Source organism: Erpetoichthys calabaricus, chromosome 10, assembly GCF_900747795.2.
Source record: "Erpetoichthys calabaricus chromosome 10, fErpCal1.3, whole genome shotgun sequence".
NCBI classification, from domain to species: domain Eukaryota; kingdom Metazoa; phylum Chordata; class Cladistia; order Polypteriformes; family Polypteridae; genus Erpetoichthys; species Erpetoichthys calabaricus.
Window position 1 is genome coordinate 142,428,089 of NC_041403.2, and position 24,425 is coordinate 142,452,513.

Consider the following 24,425-nt stretch of genomic DNA (forward strand, 5'->3'; position numbering starts at 1 on the left):
TTGTTTATTTGCCACTCAATGGTGCCCTCTTCGCCTATTCTTATTTGTCAAATGCACAAAGTTGCAGGTGGCTGGCAGTCTGGGGCTGAAACTCTAAACTCCACTGACTTGGTCTCAGTGACAAGGCCCCAAGCGTTTCACGAGCTATGAGTATTTTGAACGTTCTCCTTGACTTCCTTTTTTTCTTGGCAGTTGAGTTTCCACTCGCGTCCCAAAGACTTACACATTAGGTTGACTGACTGTAAATGGAAGGGACACCACCGAGACTACCATGTGATGGACGGGTGTCCAGTTTTGAATCTTGCATTGTGTCTAGTACTGTCATTATAGCCTCTGAAAATCAAAAGCAAGTTCTAAAAGTTGATGGGTAGGAGGATCAATATTTTTTTCTCATGCTGTTAATTAAAAATCTCGACCTACGCAAACCACTTCTTTATGTGCCTCCTCATTTAATTTGCCGTCGCCTGCACTTCTGGGACACCACAGAAAGTGAATAAGAAGGAAAGAAAAGTAATTAAAGACTTGATGAGCAAAGCGAACAAATTTTGAATGTGCGACTGCATGAAAGTGAAATATGCAAATTATCAATCAACAATCGACCGAATAGATAAATAAATAAATTAACAAACATGAAGAAGAGTAAAAAAAGCAACTACATAAATAACTGAATTCAGCATTAATTAAGGAAATTAATGAATAAATTGCTCTTACCACCATAAAGAGGAGACCCAACAACGTTAAAGAGTTGGGGCACCACCTTGGTGACCCTGTATAACTGCAAGAATCAAAAACACAAAGATACATGCAAGAAGTGGTGAAGGTATCTTTTCAGACTGAATCCAACATGGCCAGTTCTGGGTTATGTGGTGACTTGGCAGGAAAGGGCAAGTCCAAGAGGGTGGAAAACAGAAGTGACATCAGCAGTGGAGTGGCCATTTTGCTAGAGGAGGAAGAGAGATGGCATTAGTCCACAGCGGCAACTCCATTTTCAGTGGGTAATTACCATCACCTGAACCCTTAAGTTGGCCTCCCATGCGATGTGCGTGGCACCATACCACATAACGTACTTGAACAGAGGAACAGAATTACTGAATGAATGAGTAAGCAGCAAAATGAAATGGTGAATAAAGGAAGTGAGAAATTAATGCAGTAGCCATCTAGTCACTTCACAGAAATGAATGAATTATTACTGGTAAAAGGACATGAATTCAGGAGAAAATACAGTAAGCTAGAAAAGAAAGAGTACATGCAATAAATAAGTGAATGAGTCAAAATGAGCTGAAAGAATGAATGAATGAATGTCCATCCGAATGTAAGAATACAAAAGAATTTAACAAATATAAAGCTGATAGACTAGGACTGTTCCATTCAGGGTTGGGTCCAGCCTTGAATTTGATGTTGTTGGATCATGAACTGGATAAACAGGATGGAATCTGAAATGTTGAATGAATGAAAGAATGAACGACGATCAGACTACAAAAATAAATAGACAAATACTTCAGTAAATAGATAAGTTAGTGGCACTCATCCCAGTGGGCAGCACGGTGGTGCAGTGGTAGCGCTGCTGCCTTGCAGTAAGGAGATCTGTGTTTGCTTCCCGGGTCCACCCTACGTGGAGTTTGCATGTTTTCCCCGTGTCTGCGTGGGTTTCCTCCGGGTGCTCCGGTTTCCTCCCACAATCCAAAGACATGCAGGTTAGGTGCATTGGCGATCCTAAATTGTCCCTAGTGTGTGCTTGGTGTGTGGGTGGGTGTGTGTGTCCTGCGGTGGGCTGGCGCCCTGCCCGGGATTTGTTCCCACCTGTGCTGGCTGGGATTAGCTCCCGTTACCCTGTAGTTAGGATATAGCGGGTTGGACAATGACTGACTGACTCAGCCCAGTGCCAGTGCTGGTTTCTTCTTTGCGCCTGAATATACCAAGACATGCTCTTGTATGTACAGTAGGACTAATTAACTGGGTTTGATAATATATATGAATTTAGGATAGATTTAGAAACAATGGAGTTTGTGAATAAAACAGTACTTGGACAGACATTCATATTTTAGTAAAAGCAAATTAAAGTGAAAGAGATGAGTATAATGAAGAAATGGTTATCTCACTGGAATTTGTGAATATGTGTGAATAATGCGTGTGAGTGAGAGCCTTGTTGAAGACATATTTCCCATTTAAAGTGTTTTTTACATTGCACCCAGAATTTGATTTTGCTCCCTCTCACCTATGATGAACAGATCCAAAAAATAAAATACAAACTTTGCATGAAACACAGCCACCTATGCATTGCTCCCTAAGTGCTCCCTAAGTGCTCCAAATTCTGTCCTGATCACTGTTTGTGAGGAGATGGCCCATTCTCCCGGGGTCGAAATGTGTTTTTCTCTGCACACTTTCTTTCCACATTCAAAATTTAGGCCAATTAAATGAACTGGTCCACTTAAATGGTTATGTTTGCCCAGTGGTAGACTGGGACCCTTCCAGAGTGTTGGTTTCCACTTTGTGCCAAAAGCTGTCAGGCTTCTCAGTACTCCAAAATGTATAATCAGATGAGAAATGTATGGATGACATACTGACATAGAAAATCAAGAAATTAATAAGGGAAGAACAAGTCAAAGGATAACAAAAAATAAAGAGTTAACATATTCATTCAAATGAAAAAATAAATGCAAACTTAAATATTTATTAGATTAATTAATTAACCATTAAACTATTCATTACATGAATGAATAATTAATAGGTAGCCAGGTAAATGAGTGAATGAATCTAACCTTAATCAATGCTGCTCTATTAAACCCATTTAAAAGCCTGCTTATGCTGTGCGGAAAATCAAGAATTAATGTCCTGAATACTAAAAACATGAAAAATTGTTAATTGGCATTCATTCGGCCAACAAACACATCTCAGTCATGAATTCATTTGGCAAAAACACTGGTTTTTGCATGATGCTGATTAGCATGTAACAGCACGTAATTATACAATAACTGTGTTTCTCTGTAAAATTACAGTGCATGTATAATAAAGTAATAACACTGTATGCAAAACAGTCATCTTTAGTATTCCCGTCTGCACAGTGAGTAGTTTAATTATATGTGCAATCACTAGAAATGTACGCCTGCTGGATCTGCTGCCTATTCCTCAGCGAGTGTCATCCCAGGGCTTCCAGATGGGATCCGGCAAGTTTGTGGTCAAATTTGCTCAACCAAGAGTTTTCGCCCTGATTGAATTTCCCTGTTTTTCACATTTTAGTGATACACCATCATGAACAATATGATGTGTAATCACTTGTAAAGTCTTTTTAATAATCTAAATAACTACATAAATATTGTAACCAATAGAGGGTGCCACTTAGCCCCAAAAACACAGACTAAGTAATGCCCAACACAGTCCCGGGTTCCAATAAAGGACTTTTTTTATTACACGCAGTATCTTAGACAACACACTCAGCCAATAATTACACAATCACAAGTTTCTCTCCTTCCACCCACCTCCTTCTGGAGAATGTGACTCGGACTCTTCGAGGTAAGGTGGTGGGCCCCATTTTAAGCAGGATCTGGGAATGCTTCTGGTACCATGGTGCGACCTATTGGAAGCACTTCTCAATCACGTGGGAACCAGTGACATCCTCCTCTGACAGTACCCTCTGATGACACCTTGGGACCCTGACAGGCAGATGCAGCCTTAGGGGTGTGCGGGGCTTAGGTCTAACCAACCCTACGCAGGGGGTCAGTTAACGGTATGTGTAGACTGTATAATAAAAATAATGTTGACATACACAGGATTTTCTCATTACAGTATTCGGCTAAATTTTTGCAAGATAGCATGAAAACGTTATCGAAATATAACTGGAGAATATAACTTGACAAATCCTCTCTAACAGGACATGCTGACCTCAAGAGCAGGGCCCCCTTAGGCGCGGGTCATCCCACTTGCCACCCCTAAATGCCGCTCTTGCTGACATGGTTGGATTTCCAGACTTTAACTCCCATGCACCCCTGTGGGTGACCATATTGGAATACCTTGAGAGGACCACTGCCACCTGTCATATGGGGGATGGAACTGCACTTGGTATCCGGCTTCTGCTAGTCCATCCGTTCTCTCATCACGCTGGGAAGCGCGTCTTTCCTCCATGGCACTTAGGTATATACCGTACTAGCCATCCCGCATGGCTTTGCCCGCGTATTAGTGAAACAGGACAGTGAGGAGGGCCCTGCCCAGCTCTCTACTCCTGACGTCACTCTTCCGCCTCCCCTCGGCCTGCAGCCTCTGTCTTGGAGTTGCGTGAATATATTGCTTCTGCAAGCGAACTATGATTCTTAGCGCAATAAGAGAAGTCGCAAAATCAAACCGGAATGCTCAAACAAATTATAGAAAATAAAACATCTAAATCTGTTAAGTAGTTCTCTCATTCGCTAGCTAAGCAGAGTTAAGGTTATGCCCCAAGGCAGACGCGTGGGTGAGGAGGGCACCCCGCCCCCCTCCTTGCAGCCTGATGAGTCTCTCTCGGATTCTCACTAATAAATCGGTACCACACACGAACTATGATACTTAGCGCAAAGAGAAAGTCGCAAAATCAACGAAATGTTCAAACAAATTATAGGAAAAACCCTGATCTAAATCCGTCAAGTAGTTCTTTAACGATAAACTATGAGGTTAAAGTGGACATTTCGAGATTAAAGCCAAAGTTTCCACCTTAATCACAAAATACACCTTTTCACTGTGTCTTTAATTTATGTCTCTGTGGCTCAAATACAGCGCTGTACATTATGGTGCTGTTGTGAAGGTGCAAAAAAAAAAAGACAGCACAGAAGATGGTATGTTAGACCTTTAAAACGTATCGTGTCAGTTACGATGGGGAATATGCGACACTTGAATATAAAAGCACTGCGAATGCATTTGTATGTCTGTGTTTTGCTTCACCACATCGAACCATTCATCAAACATCGAAGCAGGCACATCGATCCCGTAGGATCCTCAAAGCGGCTTTCTGTCACATGTCAATAGTAAACAGAGACTCTGATGTCACAGTCCAACTTTTATCCGCTCGTGAAAAGCGGACAGACATACAAACGGGTCTAAAAAAGTATAAGAAATTTTGCACTTGGAACATGAAATTTTTAAAACCGTTTCTTAGCGAGCACCTATGGGCCAAAGTGAACCTACATTCCAAATTTCAAGTCCCAAGTCCTCGTGGTTCGGGAGATTTTGTGATGAGTGATTCAGTGGTATTTGGCTTTTATATATATAGACATAAAGTGAAACTGGCATTGTGTCTAAGGGTGGTTCCTACTTCGTGCCCAATTCTGCTGGGATAGACTTTTCTCCCACCAACCCTATTACCTGAACTAAATAAGGACAGATAGATGGATTTATTCATGGGTTAGTTGCAAAAAAAAGTAAAATGAGAGATGTGCCAGGGGACTGCAAGAGACAGAATGAAGGGAGGGATCTGGTAATAAATGAATGTATGGAATGGAATGAGAATCTGATTTGAGAAAACAAACGTTACAGCCAGTAAACCTGCTTATGCAACTGATAACATTTAAATAGGAAATGGCTGGAAAACCAGAGCAAAGGAACAATGTGTTGATTCAGCATGGGCCTATTTGTGAGGTATGTCAGGGAAAGACTTGTGAATGCAGATTTTTATAGGTAACTCCTGTGGCAAATCTAGCCAGGAACCTAATGGTCCACTAAGCTTTAAATGTATTGTCATGTGTTTGTTATACAATATCTCATTTGCTTGTCTCAGCCAAACTAGTAAACTATAGTATAGTACTTACACGAAACCAGAAAAGGCAACAAATACAATGTACTTTAAATAAATCATCAGATGACTTACAAGAGGCGGCACGGTGGCACAGTGGGTAGCGCTGCTGCCTCACAGTTAGGAGACCCGAGTTCGCTTCCTGGGTCCTCCCAGCATGGAGTTTGCATGTTCTCCCCGTGTCTGCGTGGGTTTCCTCCAGGTGCTCTGGTTTCCTCCCACAGTCCAAAGACATGCAGGTTAGGTGCATTGGCGATTCTAAATTGTCCCTAGTGTGTGCTTGGTGTGTGTGTGTGCCCTGTGGTGGGCTGGCGCCCTGCCCAGGGTTTGTTTCCTGCCCTGTGTTGGCTGGGATTGGCGGGTTGGCGGGTTGGATAATGGATGGATGGATGACTTACAAGAAATGTACAGTCTTCAGTATACATGGCTAATGAGCAGCCCTGTGACTTCTCTCTAAATGAAGCAGTGCAAATGCTGACAGTCCTGAGCCATTTGCTAGACATAAGGAGGTAAAAAAGTTAATGGTGAAGGATGGCTGAGGTCTGTAGTAATACTGTAGCCCTTTCTGAAGCAGCATAGGCATGGTGACAGCACAACTGTATACCGTGTACTAATAACCCAATGCAGGGCTCTGCAGTCCAGAGCTGACCCGATGTTATAACAGGATGCAATGCAGCCGGTCAGTAGTGACTCCATTGTTCAACTTGTGGAAGAAAATTTACCCGTACCTCCCATAGCGTGCCCTGTTCAGGCAATAAAGCACAGGCGGGAGAAGGCGTCAATCGTTCTTCTTTATTATCTAAGTCTTGCAAGAGGTAAGCCTTACAGGAGCACAAGCACCTTATTAACAAGAAAGAGTTGTCAGTGCACTCTGTTTATGCACTTCATTGATCAGATTACAATTCCAAGGAAATCACTGCATAATCAGAAAACCTTTAACATGATTGGTTACATCCAGTTGCTAACAGGACGTGGCAAAACATTGAATGGTCTCAATTAACCTGGTCAACTAGATTGATTGACAGTCCTGTTAATTTAGGATTACAGTATGTGACTTTTTAGGGGTTTTAAAACTACACCGTGCTTGCCATGCATTGCAGTTTTGTTCTGAACACTTTGCATGACCAAACGTTTTCTTCTTTGTTCAGCCATGTCCGTCAATAGGAAACAGCCTGAGCATAACAATAGAGCAACCAGCACACTTTAAAAGAGGACTGTTTTTCTTATATGAAGGCTTGCTTCTTTTTTTTTGCTATAAAGTCAGTTAAAATACCTTTTCTTAATAATTCAAACCTTTATCATAGCAAACATCCAAATGACACCTGACGCCTTTAAGCACAAGCTTACGAGAATATGAGACTCAACACAGACCCAGAAAATCATGAAGCTGAGTTCCTTCTCTCTTACAACCTCTAGAGGTTGGTGAGCACAGAGACACTCCGGCATTCTGCGGACATCTGAAGAAGTAAAGGTATTGGTCAGCATTCTTAACAATAGCTTATTGTGCTCAGAGTTGAAAAATAAGTTTATCTTAAAAAGGACAAATAGAAAAATAATAAAGGGCCAGGAGATAAACCCAAGCTGAGCATCTGAGACAAAAGAGTAGTTAAAATTCAGACAGGTTTTGTTAGGCCACAAAAATAATGATCACAAAATGTCATACCCCAGAGTCCCCATCGTAGGCTTTAGTAGGAACTTGGGGACATGAAGTATCAGGACTAAGAGTCAGTGGGGATAATAAGCGAGGTAGACACAGCTGACGTAAGTAATAAAAAGGTGGAATTATTGAAGAAAAAAAAGTCTACAGAGAAATTATAAAAACAAAAGGCGCACAAACACTCCAATGATGAATTAAAATGAAAAATAAACACAAAAAAAGTAAAAAACAAATTGCATTCATCACATTGCAAAACAAAAAATAGACTTCCAAAATCAAACAGGATCAACCCCCCTCTTCAATAAGCTCTGCAGAGACAGCTCTTCAGTCAAAAGACTTTTTAAATGCTTTCTCCCCCTATCCAAAACTTCGGGGTTAAAGCCAACTTGCCTTGACAAATGGGAATGCCAGTCTATTCCCTGCTTGTACATCACCCTGCAGCTTCCTTAATTTCTCTCGTGTTGCTTTTCTCCTGGTCGAAATTAAACTGACTGTTTTTTCTGGCAAATAGGCCGGCTTTTATCTCGAGTCAGCCATCATCTGACCCAAGTCTAAGAGCTCATAGATAGATAGATAGATAGATAGATAGATAGATAGATAGATAGATAGATAGATAGATAGATAGATAGATAGATAGATAGATAGATAGATAGATAGATAGATAGATAGATAGATAGATAGATAGATAGATAGATAGATAGATAGATAGATAGATAGATAGATAGATAGATAGATAGATAGATAGATAGATAGATAGATAGATAGATAGATAGATAGATAGATACTTTATTAATCCCAAGGGGAAATTCGCAAACTTCACGTATCATGGCTACCACGCGTTCCCAGTGTTCATTTGACACGTCCTCTGAGCAGGTCCTCAGAAATTAACGCAATGCATGCATGTAGTACCAGCAAAAAGTTGGGGGGGCAGGGGGGGCACAGTGTGATAAAAGTTAGAATGTGACGTCAGAGTCTCTGTTTACTATCGACATGTGACAGAAAGCCGCTTTGAGGATCCTACGGAATTGATGTGCCTGCTTCGATGTTTGATGAATGGTTCGATGTGGTGAAGCATTATGGAGACATACAAATGCATTCGCAGTGCTTTTATATTCAAGCGTCACATATTCCCCATCGTAATGACACGATACGTTTTAAAGGTCTAACATACCATCTTCTGTGCTGTCTTTTTTTTTTTTTGCACCTTCACAACAGCACCATAATGTACAGCGCTGTATTTGAGCCACAGAGACATAAATTAAAGACACAGTGAAAAGGTGTATTTTGTGATTAAAGTGGAAACTTTGGCTTTAATCTCGAAAAGTCCACTTTAACCTCATAGTTTATCGTTAAAGTAGGCCGTCGTAAACGTCATCTTAAAACCAACCCAGTTGTTAATCACTGCGTACTTCTGGGGCATCCTCCTGAAGTGACATCAGCAATCACCACACAGAACACGTTACATTTATGATATTCCAGCTCTCTGTACAAAATCCTTAGATTTAAACTTGATATCGTTTTCATGATGAAATTCATTCAAGTACATATGTTACATTTTACAGATAAGTCATTAATTTTATTTAAATAATGAATACTGATAATAATTACATGTGTTGTGGTGGCAGAGTGGTAGCGCTGCTGCCTCACAGAGAGTTGTGTCCCTGGTGTTCCCTGTCTGGAGTGTGCATGTTTTCCTGGTGTGTTTCCACATTGTACTCCAGTTTCCTTCCAAAGACATGATGTTTTGGGTATTTGGCGATGCTAAAATGACACTAGAGTATGTGTGTGCTTGTGTTCACCTTGCGTTTGGATGATGCTCCGTCCAGGGATTGTTTCTTTCTCGCTCCCAAGGCTTGCTGGAATGGGTGGATCCCTGGATTGATGGATTAAATCATTAAACGTCCTTTTCAGAGATATTGCAGCAAGGTGTCCTTGGAATTTAATGAGTATTTCAGGCAATTCACAACACAGCGAAGCCGAACGTTTTCTCACCGTGATGATATCTCACACTGTCACCTGGTGGAATCTTCTAGATTTACATAAAGTACACACACAAGTATAAACAGTACAACGCTTGCGTAGCAGTAGCGTCTGCTGGAGCACATGTCGTGTCGCGTGAAGTATAAACCCGGCCTTATACACCTCCCTCTCCCTGGTCACACGCAAAGTCTACACGATATCACTGGCAATTGTGTCGGACGTTGCCTACATTCCGCAGTTCCCATCACATCCGTCTTGCTTGTCTGCACCAGAAGAAAACTGGGACGAAGCACGGCAGGCAGCAGGCATGCACTTCCACCCAATGGCCCTGGGGAACAAACCGGTAAGTAAACAAGTGCCTTTTTTTCTTTTATTATAAGGACGGTGCATGCAAAGAAATAAAAGTGCTTTTAAATGACTACATTGGGAGCCGTTTCCTCATACACAAATAAAGAACAATATAACAGACTCCAATCTTAGTCAGAAAACATCTGCTTTGTTTCAGCCAGGCTGAGTTAACAGGCTTATTTATTTTCCTTTTCTGCTACTTTCTTTATTTTAGTAGTATTTGCAGTGTTTGGTGTTTTCCTCCAATTTCAGTTCAATCGGTTATTTTTTAACTAAGCGTTCAGCTAATTTTGTTTGGTGTCATTAATGGTTAAGTTGAAATGTTCCTATAGTAGTAATTACTTGGTTGTTTGATGTTCCCTGGGAGAAAAATAGTAACTCAGCAAGCTGTCTCCTCATTGTTAGTGATCGCACCTTTGATGGCGGTGTCATCAGGTAATGCCATTTTCCATGTGGCATCCATGTGCAAAAGTATTAGTCCTTCGATCAAAAGGAAATGTAAAACTCATCACCAATGCTAACATGGGCTGTTTGAGTCTGATTGCATTCTCCATACAATTGGCAGGAAGCACAAATGGGCGGCACGGTGGTTTGTTCCTGCCTTGCACCCGCTGTTGGCTGGGATTGGCTCCACCAGACCCCCATGACCCTGTGTTAGGATATAACGGGTTGGATAATGGATGGATGGATGGAGGAGGCACAAATGGAACAAAGTCCAACATATGCAAGTCTCAAGTAAGCCAAGTCAAGTTTTAAGTTATAATCATGACATTCAAGCAAGTCGAGTCACTGAATTTAATCAAGCAAGTCAAGTCGAGTCACTGTTGAGAAGGCTTGAGTAAAATTGTACTTACACTTCATCACTATCTGCAAATAATTGAATTACAGTAATGTCTGATGTATACTAACATCTACGCTGCGAACAGACTTTCTCGGGGAAAAAAAGCAGTGAAAAGTCAAGCAAAATGACACCTTTTATTGGCTAACTTAAAAGATTACAATATGCAACTCAGGCCCCTTCTTGATTATATCTTGCCTGAAGAAGGGGCCTGATTTGCCTCGAAAGCTTGCATATTGTAATCTTTTTAGTTAGCCAATAAAAGGTGTCATTTTGCTTGACTTTTCACTATATTCATAATGGCTCTAACACGATACAACACCCTAGTACTTGGGGAAAAATTGTAATTCTTAATGAGATGTAACAAAGATTGGTGTACAAATAATTGCTTTACTTTAAAGTAGTTTGCATATGTATCATCGACTTTCCACAGTTCCCTCATAAGTTCACTTAGACTAAAACAATGCTTCTCATAGTACGGGGTCATGACCTGTTTAGGTCGTGGGATATTTCTAGTTGAATTGCATTGAGTCATGAAGTTCAATTGAGCTGAACGAAAAAGAGTTGTGAAAGGTTTGTGTAGAGCCATGCGATGGGGTCACAGCTTGGATAGCTGAAACAAACCCCCAGGAGGGGAAGGATGGTGGTTGGCGGTGTTTCCCCAAGGGGGCCTCCTCCTCTGGACTCCTCTGAATGGGATGATAATGGGACGTAGGCAAAATTTGGTCATGAGAAAAATAAAAAGTAGCATCTGTCTAAAACAAACTGTATTTAAATCAAATAAATTTTGAAAGGCTTCCAAGTGATGTAGCCACATAATCAGCGCTCATTTTAAAGTAATGTTTTTACATAATTTTGCATTTTTATAAATTAATGGAATATTTTAGCAATACCTCATTTAAAATGTATTGCAGAAAGTTCTATTTGACAGGAGTGTATGTCTTTGAGATGGTTGTGACCGCATTATCACCCCTCCATGACTGAACACCTGCTCAATAAGATAACTGGATTCAGGCACTGCCAGTGCTCACACTGCTAAAGTAGGTAGTTTGTAGTCCAGAGGATTCGACTGTTTAGACCATCACAGATATACCAGGAGCACTGCATCTTTCAGCAAATTTTTTTTTTTGCTTTTAATAGGCTATATGCACCTCGTAGTGCTGATGTACTTCTGGTGAAATCTCAGCCAGCTCAGTCACTTCTGTTGTCCATACTGCAGTTTTTGCTTAGTGGCGAGAAAATCAGAGAAAAAGAAGTTTAAGTTTCAGCGTACAGATAGCTCTACAGCTAGACATTGTTATGAACCTTTATGTTGAGCTTCCAGAAAGTACAACAAGGTACTTTGTTTTTCTTACATTTCCCTCCTATGTGGAAACCAGATCTAAGTGGATCTTCTCTATCCGGAGGGAGAGCTTTACTATCAGTCCCCTTATCTGAGTTTGGCATCAGCATTTTAAAAAAGAGGTTTATCACGAGCCAGGGTGACGACTGTTGAAGAAGGGAGCAGTTCCTTCATTGTTTGAGTGGGATAGTTTCTCTGTTCCACTGGGAGAAGAGAAAGCGACCAACAGAAGATGACACACTAGGCGAAGAGGAGGAGGATGATAAATTCCTCAAGCACCATGACTAACTTCGGCTCCAGATCCAGCAGTTGTTGACCTAGCACTTCATGGAAACATGTCTCTCAGAAAGGAGATCCTCCATCTGAGAAAACACACTGAGACCCTTACAATGAAGCAGCGGTTTGGCATTTACTGTTTTACTGGCTCAGACAGAGACATTCACTTTTTTACAATGTAAGATGTCCAGCAGACCCATGTTATTATGTATTAAGCTTACATATTCACCTGTCCTTGAGTAAAATTTAATCACTAATTATGGAAATTCTATTCTTTTAAAGAAGCCTAATGTAATGACATACTGTATCTGTCCCCTGTAACATCATAGTAGACACAAGTTTTTAATACGTCTGGATCCATCCATCCATCATCCAACCCGCTGAATCCGAACACAGGGTCACGGGGGTCTGCTGGAGCCAATCCCAGCCAACACAGGGCACAAGGCAAGGAACCAATCCCGGGCAGGGTGCCAACCTACGTCTGGATCTTACCTTCGTAATTGTGGATGTTAGCTTGAAACATATAATTTGAACCCCTTCTCCTTTTTATCCCATGACGTTTTGCACAATGTTTGAATAATCCATCGTTTACTGAAAGTCTGGGCATGTCTTGAAGTGATCGAGTGAAAAACGTAATATCGAGTCTGTTTTGATATCAGTGCCAGAAGTGAAGAAGCTGGCTGAGAGTGTGCATGTAGCCTATTGTAGGATGTAAACAGCTCTGATTTACTGCCAACCTTGCTTGAGTCCTTTTCATCTTTTAAAGAAGTAGTAAAGTACAGTTGGGTCTGGGGTCTGCTCAACCTGTATCGCCTGTTCCATGATCATCTGTAGTAAAGAAAATTCTATGGAAATATCGAAGGTAAATGCAGCAATATAGTGATATGCCAGCTGTAGATTTTACTGTATGTCTTTGGTAGCGTTTAGCTTGTGTAATGTTTGTAATTAGTAGGCAATATATTCACATAGCCCATGAAACAAAGTTACCACGTTACAGTGAAACAGGGTCACGAGGGCGAGCTCTCCACACTGGCATGCAGATAATAAGTTAAAACAATCTTAACTTAGTTCAAGTTAAACATCTAAACGTCTTAGCCATCTTAACATTATATAAATTACGTCATTCACAAGTCATGGAGCATTACTTGCTGTATTAGATAGATAGATAGATAGATAGATAGATAGATAGATAGATAGATAGATAGATAGATAGATAGATAGATAGATAGATAGATAGATAGATAGATAGATAGATAGATAGATAGATAGATAGATAGATAGATAGATAGATAGATAGATAGATAGATAGATAGATGATAGATAGATAGATCAGTCCTGCGGTGGGTTGGCACCCTGCCCGGGATTGGTTCCTGCCTTGTGCCCTGTGTTGGCTGGGATTGGCTACAGCAGACCCCCGTGACCCTGTGTTCGGATTCAGAGGGTTGGAGAATGGATGGATGGATAGATAGATCACACTTTGGTCTGAACACACATCAGAATGGCTAAAAAGAAAGAACATTTAATAAGAAAGAAAACTTTCGATATTCTCCTCTGCAGCATCTCTTTGCAGGGCTTAGCAAATCCTAACATGAATCTGCAATTCATGAATATGGAAAAACTATTGGACTGTGAGTCCCACTCATATCCAGTGTGGCAGTGGCAGGCTTGTATCAATGTGTTAGAGAAGTTCACGGGCCTAACAGGGTTGGCGTAGTTCAGAGGCAACTAAGAAGTTGTGATGTGGAATGAGTTATGAATTAGTTGGAGCAATCACAGTTTTTGGGGCCAATTCACTAATTCTCTATCAGTATTCAGTATCAATAGTGCTTTTCTTACACAAGCCAATATCTAGCAGTTCATTCTAGGCTATTCAGATATCCTGCTTTTGTGTATTAAATGCGTATTCTGCATTTCTCATTTCATTGAGACTCAAATACATGACTTTAGATTCCTCAGTACTTTAGTTATTGGTTGCTGTCACCTTGTTCTGATATTATATGTGGCCCCTACATGTGACCCCAGTCTCCATGTTCTTTTCCTTTTGTGTGGCTTGTTTTCTCTGAGGCTGCTTTTCTCACTGTATTGAATTGAATCATATTGTACTATCACATTAATGTTGCCTTTTGATTTTTATTTTGGGAGTTCTACTTTATTTGAACTTGCTTACTCTTTAAGTCATGCTAGTGCTCACACCTTTCAAAAATCAGCCAATCTTTATGGAGCTTACATATCTCTGTGGGATTTTCCTCGACTATTCTCCTTCTCCTTTCACATTCCAAAAGTTGTGGGTGTGTGTTGGTGACTCGAAATTGACTCCTTCTGATGGACTGTTCCACTGACTTGGTTCTTACCTTGTGATTAGTGCTGCCAGGATAGCCCTCACAACCCTGAAGTTTGATAAGGGGCAAGAGCGACGTTTGGGGTGGCAAGTGGGGTGACCGCTTTTGAGGTCTGCATGTCCTGTTTGAGTGGATTTGTCAAGTTATATTCTCCAGTATATATATATATATATATTTGAGATGCTTCTAAGAGGAATCCTTTTAAAATCCCTCTTCAAGGTCAAATTCCCTACATGTACATCTTTGAAAACATTCCATAGTCCGACTATTAATGCACAAAAACATGTATCACTAATGATAACCAGCTGACATGACATCAATGTGAGTTATGGCTATGACATCCTGCATATCGAGACTCAGAGTATACTTGCAATTTGGGTACTTTTCTAGAGGAGGCCCTGATAATTTCTGTATGACATTGCATCGCATTTTGCACTGTCATGGTATTGTCATGAATTATGAATTGCTCTTTTTTAATAGATTATATTGTTATATTTTGATAAAGTCCATGTGTTATCTTGTAAAATTTTAGCTGAATACTGTAATGAGAAAATCTGGTGTTTGTTAACATTATTTTTATTATACAGTCCAAACATACTGGTAACAGCGTTTGACGTAACCGTTGGTCAGCCCTAGGCCCCGCACACCCCTAAGGCCACCTCTGATAAGGGGAAAGAGAAAATGGAGGCATGGAGACCTTGTAAAGCTTGAGAGATAAACTGAACATTAGGCAGGAAATGTTCTCAAAGCATACCTTGTTTAATTTATTTCTCAGTGACCAGTACCTGGTCTGATGTCTGGCAGGTCATAAATAGGAAAAAAACAATGGAACATGGAATATAAGAAGATGAGCAGTTCCACTTTAATCCCTGGAATATATCCTAACATAAAAGAACTCTACTGCATTTCTCAAATTAGTCTGATACAACAGTCACGCTCACTGCCTCAGAAGTACAATATTTGGAGCCACCTTTATTAAGTTTTACTTACCTCACAGGCGCGCACCAGATGGCACTTTCTGCTAACTCGGAAAAAGCCATTGATTTCTGAGGAAATTACAAAATGAAATCAAAAGTCACTTGGTACTTTGTATCCTTTTTTTCTTCCTAAGTCACTTTAAAGTTTACCACTGTGGGCAGCATGCTCATGGAAAAGAATCAGCTAATATAGCTAATGTAATTGAAGGAACACTTAAATTCCATCAGGGCAGTGCCGGCAGAATGAAGGTGGTGCTGTGTAGGAGGAAGCACACTAAAGTGGTCTGTAGGCAGATCCACAGCTAAACGTTTTCCGCGGTGCATCTTATCTTTTTTTGGTAGGAATAGGACTTTCACTTTGAGGCTTCGAAGCTTGAATTGGTTAATTGAAGCTCATCAGTGTATCGAAGCATGTGACTAATGACATTCAAAGCTTCAAAAGTCACTAAAGCGCCAACAGCCCTCTGACTGTTTCAAAGGTTCGCACTATCCCATATGCCATGAAAGGGAATGTGAAGCTACAGCTTGTATCTTACACACAGAAGGTATTGAATTCAATTTGCACTCCAAACACTAAACCAGCGTTTCTCAACCTTAAAGTATTTGCGACCCGAGTTTTCATAACAGTTTTAATCGCGCCCCCCCCTAACGTTTTTCTGAAAGGAGCCCACTAATACCAATTTGTTCTTTTTAATTAATGATACATCATAGATGCATATTTTATTATACCTACTTAACTTTTATTGACATTTATCTAACTCTATATTTATTTTTCTAGTATCAGAATGTAGTTCAAGTTAATTTGGTTTGGTTTCAATAGATGTATTTTTCATATTTTCGATTCTTGTTTTCTTTTTTTCACATCTTCGTGCCCCACTTTATGTTACTTCGCGTCCCACAGTTTGAGAACCACTGCACTAAACACACTAAACACCATGCTATACTATCGTTCTGTGCTGGAACTTAGAACATGTCATTAATACACTAGCCTGCTGCATGCACTTTCTTTAAACTTTCTTATGTGTGACGATTTCCAAAAGTACATTCCCTAAACCCTGTTATGATTCTCTTTGCACCTTAAGGCAATTATTCTCCAAGTACTAATGGGAAAATGTTAATCTTTCATATTGCCTCAAGAAAACCAAAAAATCCTGGACTTAAGAAAATTGTCACATAACTATAAGCTAGTGTCTTGCTGCTGCTCACTGGTTGCATTTTTGTTGTTTACATCACTATAGTAATGGCTGTCAAGCTGCATTAGCCTGTAGCGCCGCTAAGATTCACACCATCGAGGAGACGGTGATTTATTTATTTTTGTGGTGGAGATTCCAGGGACGCACCCAGCCTTGGCTCGACCTTCACACACTCACAAACAGAGACAAAAAGCCAACGGAAATAAAATAGCAAATAAAGAATGTATTAACATGAATAATGAAAACTACGATCCCACCCCTGTTCCCCTTTCAGAGATTATGCGATTATAAAACACAAGCAAAACACACACAGTAAAGGCCATGAAAAATGACAATGGATGAAATGAAATGAAATGTAATGATAAAGATAGAAAGTCCAGAGAATGTAAAGATAGTCCTACCGGTATTTCCTGAAATGGTGAAGACGGGTTCAGGAGCGCTCCTTTCTTCGCATGGTGTCCGTAAATCCCCAGACAGTCCTCAAGTGACAGGCAGACACAGTGCAGGATTTACGTATAAGCTACACAAGCTATAGCTTAGGGCCCCTGCCTTCTTGGGGGCCCCCAAAACAAATTGTCCGAGTGAGCAATTGTCATATATACTTAAATATACTACAGCATTATTTGTCCCAATCAGGCCCGGCCTTAGGCATAGGCGAAGTAGGCGACCGCCTAGGGCCCCGGATCGACTCCTTGGTCTAATTTTCACGCATTTCACAGAGCTTCCAGGGGGGCCCCTGGACCCCCCTTTCGCCTAGGGCCCCATAATACCTAAGACCGGGCCTGGGCAGACAGCAGACAATCCAGACCCCAACAACGAAACAATCCAGGACAAAATGAATAAGCACAGGTAACCCAACAGAAGGCAGACAGACAGTAACTTGAAACACAAAATACTTTTTTATCCTTTTCATCACCGGCCCCTTTGTAAAAGCTGCACTGACCTCCCAGCACCCTCAGCAGAAGACCAATCAGAGCCACTGCAGGAACTGCTGGGAGTTGAAGTTTTAATTTCTGGTAGCACCGCTACAAGTCGCCAGTATTATTAGTTCACATTCCATCATATAGATGAGCAGTTTAGTGCCAGCTACAGGGGAGCCGATAAAAATGGAAAGCTTACCAGCATCTCAAAATAATTCCAACTTGTGCAGCAGTAGCAAGCAATCCTTCTAAGGACACTGAGCTACCTAAAAGAGCTTTGTGAGCAGCACTGGAGTGGTGCTACTAACACAATATTCATAATGGCAGCAAATTGCATCCTTAGAATTAATGATAACATGATTATCATAAGATCAAAATGAACACACCGAGCGTTCTTGGGCTTTTAGTGTTTCGGCGCACCTGTCCGATAGTAACTATGCGATCAGCAAGAGCGAGGAGCAACTTGGGCTGTGTCAAGCTCATGGCTGCTGTGATTTCTGTAACCCACCAAATGTCACTGTTTTTGAAGCTTCAGATCTTTTCCCAGCACAGTCAGGAAGCATTTTCAAAAGTTTCGAGAGGACTTCATCCACCCATCACTACTTTTTTGGACTAGTGACTCAAAAAGCTTGTGGTCTAATTTTCCATCACCACACATATATCACTGTCCTGGAGGGCCGCAGTGGCTGCAGGTTTTTGTTCCAACCCAATTGCTTTTTCATGAGAAATCATTCATTGCTGAGGAGGTACTTATTGCTCAACTGACATTTTTCTGCTTCATTTTAGTTGTCTCGCTTGTTAAGCTTTGGAACTCCCAATTGTTTATTTTAAACTTAATCAGCTGCATTCACTGTTTTAACTGCTCCTTGTTAGAAATGAGATGCAAATGACAAAGGAACCAGCAGTTCTCCATCTCGCTTGTCTCCATTTCCACCTGTAGGTGTTCATCGTACACTGTTTGGTTTAATAAAGTACTCAGAAGGAAGCTGAAGAGGAAAAAGTAAAGGACTGAAATTTACTCATCCAATTTAGGCTTCAAATCATTTGGATGATAACTTTAAAAAGGAAAAAAAGTGTATGATATAAGAATGACCTGACATTGCAGACTTAAAACACTACAAGTCCTGAAATTAAATAAGATTTGTTATTGACGAGGATTGGTTTCTAATTAAGCAACTGTGTGTGATGACGTGGGTTCTACTCCATGCTCCCATCTTTCTTTAAGCAGCATCTTGAACCCGACATTGTTAGTAATGTAACCGGATGAGCTTGACAATGAGCACACCAACGAAGCAAGGGGAAAGGTGCAAAAGTACTTTTATTACAAATAAAAAAAACAAATCCAAACAAAATCCCAAAATAAGTGCAGTGCGTCAAAATGTCAATAAATAACTAATCCATTAAAAACAGTGAAAATGTGGAGATTAAAATCCAATAAATAAATCCCGTAAAAAATGAAGTTAAAACAATGGCTGGCAAAACAATACAATACAATTTATTTTTGTATAGGCCACAATCACACAAGAAGTGTATGGGCTTTAACAGGCCCTGCCTCTTGACAGCCCCCCAGCCTTGACTGTCTAAGAAGAAAAGGAAAAACTCCTAAAAAACACTTGTAGGGAAAAAATGGAAGAAACCTTGGGAAAGGCAGTTCAGAGAGAGACCCCTTTAAAGGTAGCTTTGGCGTATAGTAGGTGTTAAAAAGAAGGGGGTCAATACAATACAATACACAGAAGAGAACACAAGCAATCCTCAATACAGTATAAAAATAAAAATATTACAAGTACAGAGAAGACCTCAACAGTAGATGATATCACATAATACAATTTGGATTTGTTTAGAGTCCTGGAGACCTCAGCCATCAAGCTGCCTCCCCCTATTGGCCATTCCACAGCTGAGTCAGTGCTGGGCCAGCCAATCCGATGAAAGGACCCCTCTACCCAATGATTCCTGCGATTAGACAGGCAAAGCACCTTGGCAGGTGGGCCGTGGAACCAGGTGCCACATTTGAGTTCCTTAGCTGGTGGCTCCCCTGCTTCTCCCATCCGGGTACTCTGCACCAGGGGAGTCGTCCTACCTACAGCTCACTTCTCTCATTGGTCTGGAAGCCTTTCCAACCTCTGGCTTTGTACAGCTCCGCTATACTGAGACTCAGGTTCCCCAACGACCAGAGCGCTCACACTGGGGCTTCCACCTCCCAAGCCTCCAACTCCCGCTGCCTTCCAAGTCGTCCTCAATCGTGGTCATTCCTGCTCCTCTGCAAAACTCAGCAGGAGTGACCCACTTCTCCCAGCTGCCTGTCCTTCTTACAGTGAGCCTGCTCTCGCTTGCTCGATCACACCGACTCCTTTGCTTCCTGCCTTCATCTCCCTTAACCTCCATTCTGTTTTCTTTTTATTTATCTCCCCTTTTGCACTCGTGCTTCTCCTATTTACAATGGGGACGTGGAAAAGGTGTGGTGATTAGCTGCTTCCAACATTAATAACGGATACAGACGATTCCTCACCTGTATGCCCGTACCATGTCGCATCTGAGAACCGCTCTGTCCACACTACCCTTTATAAGCTGCGAGAGCAGTGATTATTTATTTAAAACTGGCCTGTTATTCTGAGCCAAAGACACGTTATATCACACTGTCTTGGAACAAAACCCTGCAACCACTGCGGCCCTCCAAGACTGACATTGATTACCCCTGCCTTATATGATCAAACTGGTTTCAGTGAACTCTGGCCAAGCTGCTGTTCTGCCCCATCAGGTTTATTAAGGCAGCAAAATAACATACCGTACCATTCAAATAACCTAAATAATTTTGGAAGAATATTTTGCTACACCCTCTTTGCATTTGCTCAACTCAAGCAAAGAGATGCAGGAAGCAGAAATTGGGCCATGGTGCACTGGGTTGGGTGGGCCTGGTGACGGGGCACACTATCTGCTGATGCACTTAGAGTCTGTCTTATTTGCTTTATACTTGACAGCGAGGCTCCAGGCCACGTTTTGTGGCCTTGCATCAATGGAGCCTGGGACTGGGTGGTGGGAGAGAGGGGGTACATAGTTGGGAGAAACAGGGCTGTGCATCGAGCTACTGTAACCATTTGTAATGCTTGCATTTTCCAGGGGCGCCTTCTTGTTGTTACTGATGCAGGCAGAAAGGTAAAGTGTTTTTTTTTATTTATGTACGTATGTGTGTATTTAGTGCTACAGGTTGGTGCAGCAGTTAGTGCTGCAGCCTCATGGATCCAGCATCCTGGGTTCAAATCTCGACCCAATCATTCTTTGTATGTTGTTTTCACATTCTCCTCATGTCTGCATGGGATTCTCTCCCATACCCCCAAACTTGTGTGTGGTGAATACGTGAGTGTGATATGTACATAATTGAGTCCTGCAAAGGAACAGCACCCTGCGTTGGTTGTCTCTTACCTGACATCCAATGCTGCTGTGATACATTGTGGTTCTCATAAGAGGAGAGGTTAGGAGCACACGCTGATACAGCGCATTGCCGCACTCACCACATGATAGACCAACTCAGAATCCCAGATTAGGACCCGAGTGCAGCCATGCGACAGGTGACACCTCAGCACCACACTAGTTCAGATGGAGTGGAGCAGTGTGAGGTTTTTTATGGTGGCTGGAGTGGCAATTCTGATACCTTTTTTCCCAGCAGGTTAGAGGGCCCACATGCGGTAGAAACACAGGAGGTTGTAGAGACAGGAACTTTATTCAAACACTGCAAACGAACATTTGTCTCTTTTTCAAAAGTTTAAATGTGCTTCATGACAAGACGGACATGACATTTCCGTCTCACAATTAAACGAATGCAAACATATCTTCCTCTTCAAAGGAATGCACGTCAGGAGCAGAGAATGTCAGAGAGAGAGAGAGAAAAGCATTCAATCCAAAAACCAATAGGTGTTGTTCGGGCTTTTAAGTATGCGAAGTACCACGTGGGAAGCATATCGCGCGACAGAGCCGCAAGTAAACCCAGCAAGTAAGGGAACAATGTGAAGGTAGTCTTTCAGCGTTTTTTAAAGGAGCGTCCGTATCTCATAGGGGTGCGATCAGCCCCCTTGCTCACACAACATTATACCCAGGATGGAGGTTAGGTTAGGTTAAGGGCCTTGCTCAAGGGCCCAACAGAGTAGAGTCACTTTTGGCATTTTACAGGATTTGAACCAGCAACCTTCCTATTGCCAGATTGCAGATCCCTATCCTCAGAGATCTCAGGACACCACTCTGCCCTATATACCATAACATTGGATTAAAATGTGTATGTTAGGTTAATTGACATCTAAATTGTTGCCATATTTGTTAGTGAGTTTGCACTGTGGTAGACTGATAGCCATTTCAGGATTGGTTTCTACTTTGAATCTGATGCTGGCAGTGTAGGCTCTAAGTTTGGCCTAAGTGGATCTGAAAATGGATATCTGATCATTAAGTGAATGAGCATGTGAGTTGTATAGATGACCACTGCAACTAAGGCTTCACAGTGATTCATAGTCAATATAGTGTTATTTTAAAAAATGGGGAGTTTGCAGACAACTCTTTGCCTTCAGTTAGACAGTTGCCTTAATATAAAATCCATAGCGTAATCTTTAGAAAGCTGAAATCCCCACATCACTCCCCCCCACTAAAAGCTCACCACACTATCTTTCCAAGGATAACCTTTAAAGCCACATGGAAAGGTCTCAGAGAAGAGAAGCATTAGATTAGAGGAGCAAATTGAAAATGATGTTACACATACAGTAGGAGTGGAGCTTCCATTTCGCTGCAGTGCAAACACCAGAAACTCAGAAAACACTTTTGATTGGAACCCCTAGCTGGAGGATACTTACCCAGAAAGTGTAACTGACTAAAAAAGGGCATCCTTACTGTTTTAAACAAGCTATCTCCAATACAGAGCCCTTGCTTTTTCAAACAGTTGTTATTCCGCCACGTGACTGTTATACACGGCCTATAGTCGGAGTGCAGACGATGGTCATAAGAAGGCTGTCACTAACACAGACTTCAGGGTAGCTTTGCTTTAATTAAAAAAAAAGACTTTGAAGGGCCCTCTTGGGGTAGTCATTACCATCTTCTCATCCCTCAGACTCCACTTATTATATGGCTTGGATATCTTCTGAGGGCAGCTTGCACGCTTTCCTTATGATCACGTGGGTTTGGTCCCTTGCACCAAAGATAGACCATTAGGTTAGTTGGGATGTGTGTCCAGGGCAGAAGACTGACATCCCAATCCAGATGACCTCACATAAAACTGGGAATGGAAGGATGTCCCCAGATTTTCCATTTTTTCAGATAGTTAATTTATTTGCAAACATGCTTTGCTTGAAATGGCATCCACCCCATCTTCATGCATCCATATGGAAATTTATGAACTTAGTCACTTTTTTCAACACCTCGCCTTTTGACATCTCTCTATAGTCACAGAGGGCAAGTCATCGATTAGGAGCAACGGCCTGTGTTATAATCCCAACAATGAATTCTGTGGGCTCCATCTGAAACACAGAGAGCCGGAGGATTATTTAGAAAGAGAAATCCTTCCTTTTAATTAACAATAGCTCCGACATTCATTAAATAAGGATTATCCCTGGTTCACTACTACTTTCAACATGGCCAAAATTTTTCATTTAAATTAGGTCTTTAACAAGTGATTCCAATGGACTATATGAATTATTGAAGCCCTTCAGACAGGGACAATTTGACCCATTGGAGCACTAGGAGCACATGGGGGGTGTTTGGAGCATGCACTGATACAGTGTGTTGTCGCACCCACCCTACGGCAAACCATCTCGAGGCTGGCCTGTTAATTGAAAAGTCACTGTGTTTCCCAGAGTCCAGGTAATCTCAGTGATCCTCTTTTAAAGAACAAGCCTGCAGCTTGATACTGAGGCACTTGGGCCATCGCAAGAATGGCGCCACTCACCTGTGTGTTCTTTGTGGTATATCATTTACTGCATCACGAGCACAGGCATCGTGATCCTTGAACTTGGGCTGAATTCATCTGTGATGGCCCCTGTTGACTGTTACTAATAGCTGCATAGTTTGTCCATTCCAGTAACTAACAATGCATCCTTGGATGCCTACATCTACTCCATGCTTAAGTGTGAATTGCTGCTAGTGTGAACCCCTCCATCCAGAAGATCAGACACCTGTAAACTAGAACACTTGGAGTATTAGCCTTTGTGAGCAAAACAGGAGTAAAGGGCCAGGGCTCCTCAAAATACTCCACTTTTACCAGAAAGTTTCCAGGTTACATTTTATTCTCAGTTGTGAACATCTGAATGTCTGCATTTCTGGTGTTTAAATTGCTTTGTTCCACATGGCAGTAGAAACTAAGTGGGGGGGGGGGGGGGGGGGGGGGAAGAAAAGAAGTATATCTCTGCTCTTCTGCTTTAAGTCTAGGTGCCTGGTGTTTCTACTGTTGCATTGAAATTACTGGCTATTTTAAATTAGTGGGAACTAATGGAATGGTGGGCAGGGGCAATCCAGTTCAGAGTGAAACATGAAGCAAATGAAAAACATTACTGACCTGTTGCCGGTAAAATTTTTTGACTTACTTATTGTTTTACATATTCTATGAAAATTCAAGGAAACTGGCCAAAAAGCAAAAGGAAAGTCAGACCAGCACCCAACGAGAAATGGGACCTGTGGCAGTGATGGACAAAGCAGCAGCTAAACTCAGCACTCTTCACAAAGATGAGGCCTTTTCCTCGAGCTCGCAGGATATCAACGGTTTCTGTAAGTTCTATGCTCTTCTTATGTTCTTTTTCCATTTGAACTTGAAACTAGGTGGGCTGTCCTAGGTG

General features: G+C 41.5%; 1 protein-coding gene across 11 annotated transcripts in view; it reads left to right on the top strand.

Moving 5' to 3' along the window:
• Nucleotides 1-24,425, top strand: part of ptprt (protein tyrosine phosphatase receptor type T) — a 651,792-nt gene that overhangs the window by 518,453 nt on the left and 108,914 nt on the right. For 8 of the 11 annotated variants that reach the window (XM_028812019.2, XM_051932510.1, XM_051932511.1 and 5 more), the window contains one exon: nt 24,209-24,357. In XM_028812019.2, coding sequence (XP_028667852.1) covers nt 24,209-24,357 — 149 coding nt within the window. Of the gene's footprint in view, nt 1-20,739; nt 20,776-24,208; nt 24,358-24,425 lie in introns of all 11 variants that reach the window. The other 3 variants (XM_051932509.1, XM_051932512.1, XM_028812016.2) reach the window with 1 other exon arrangement.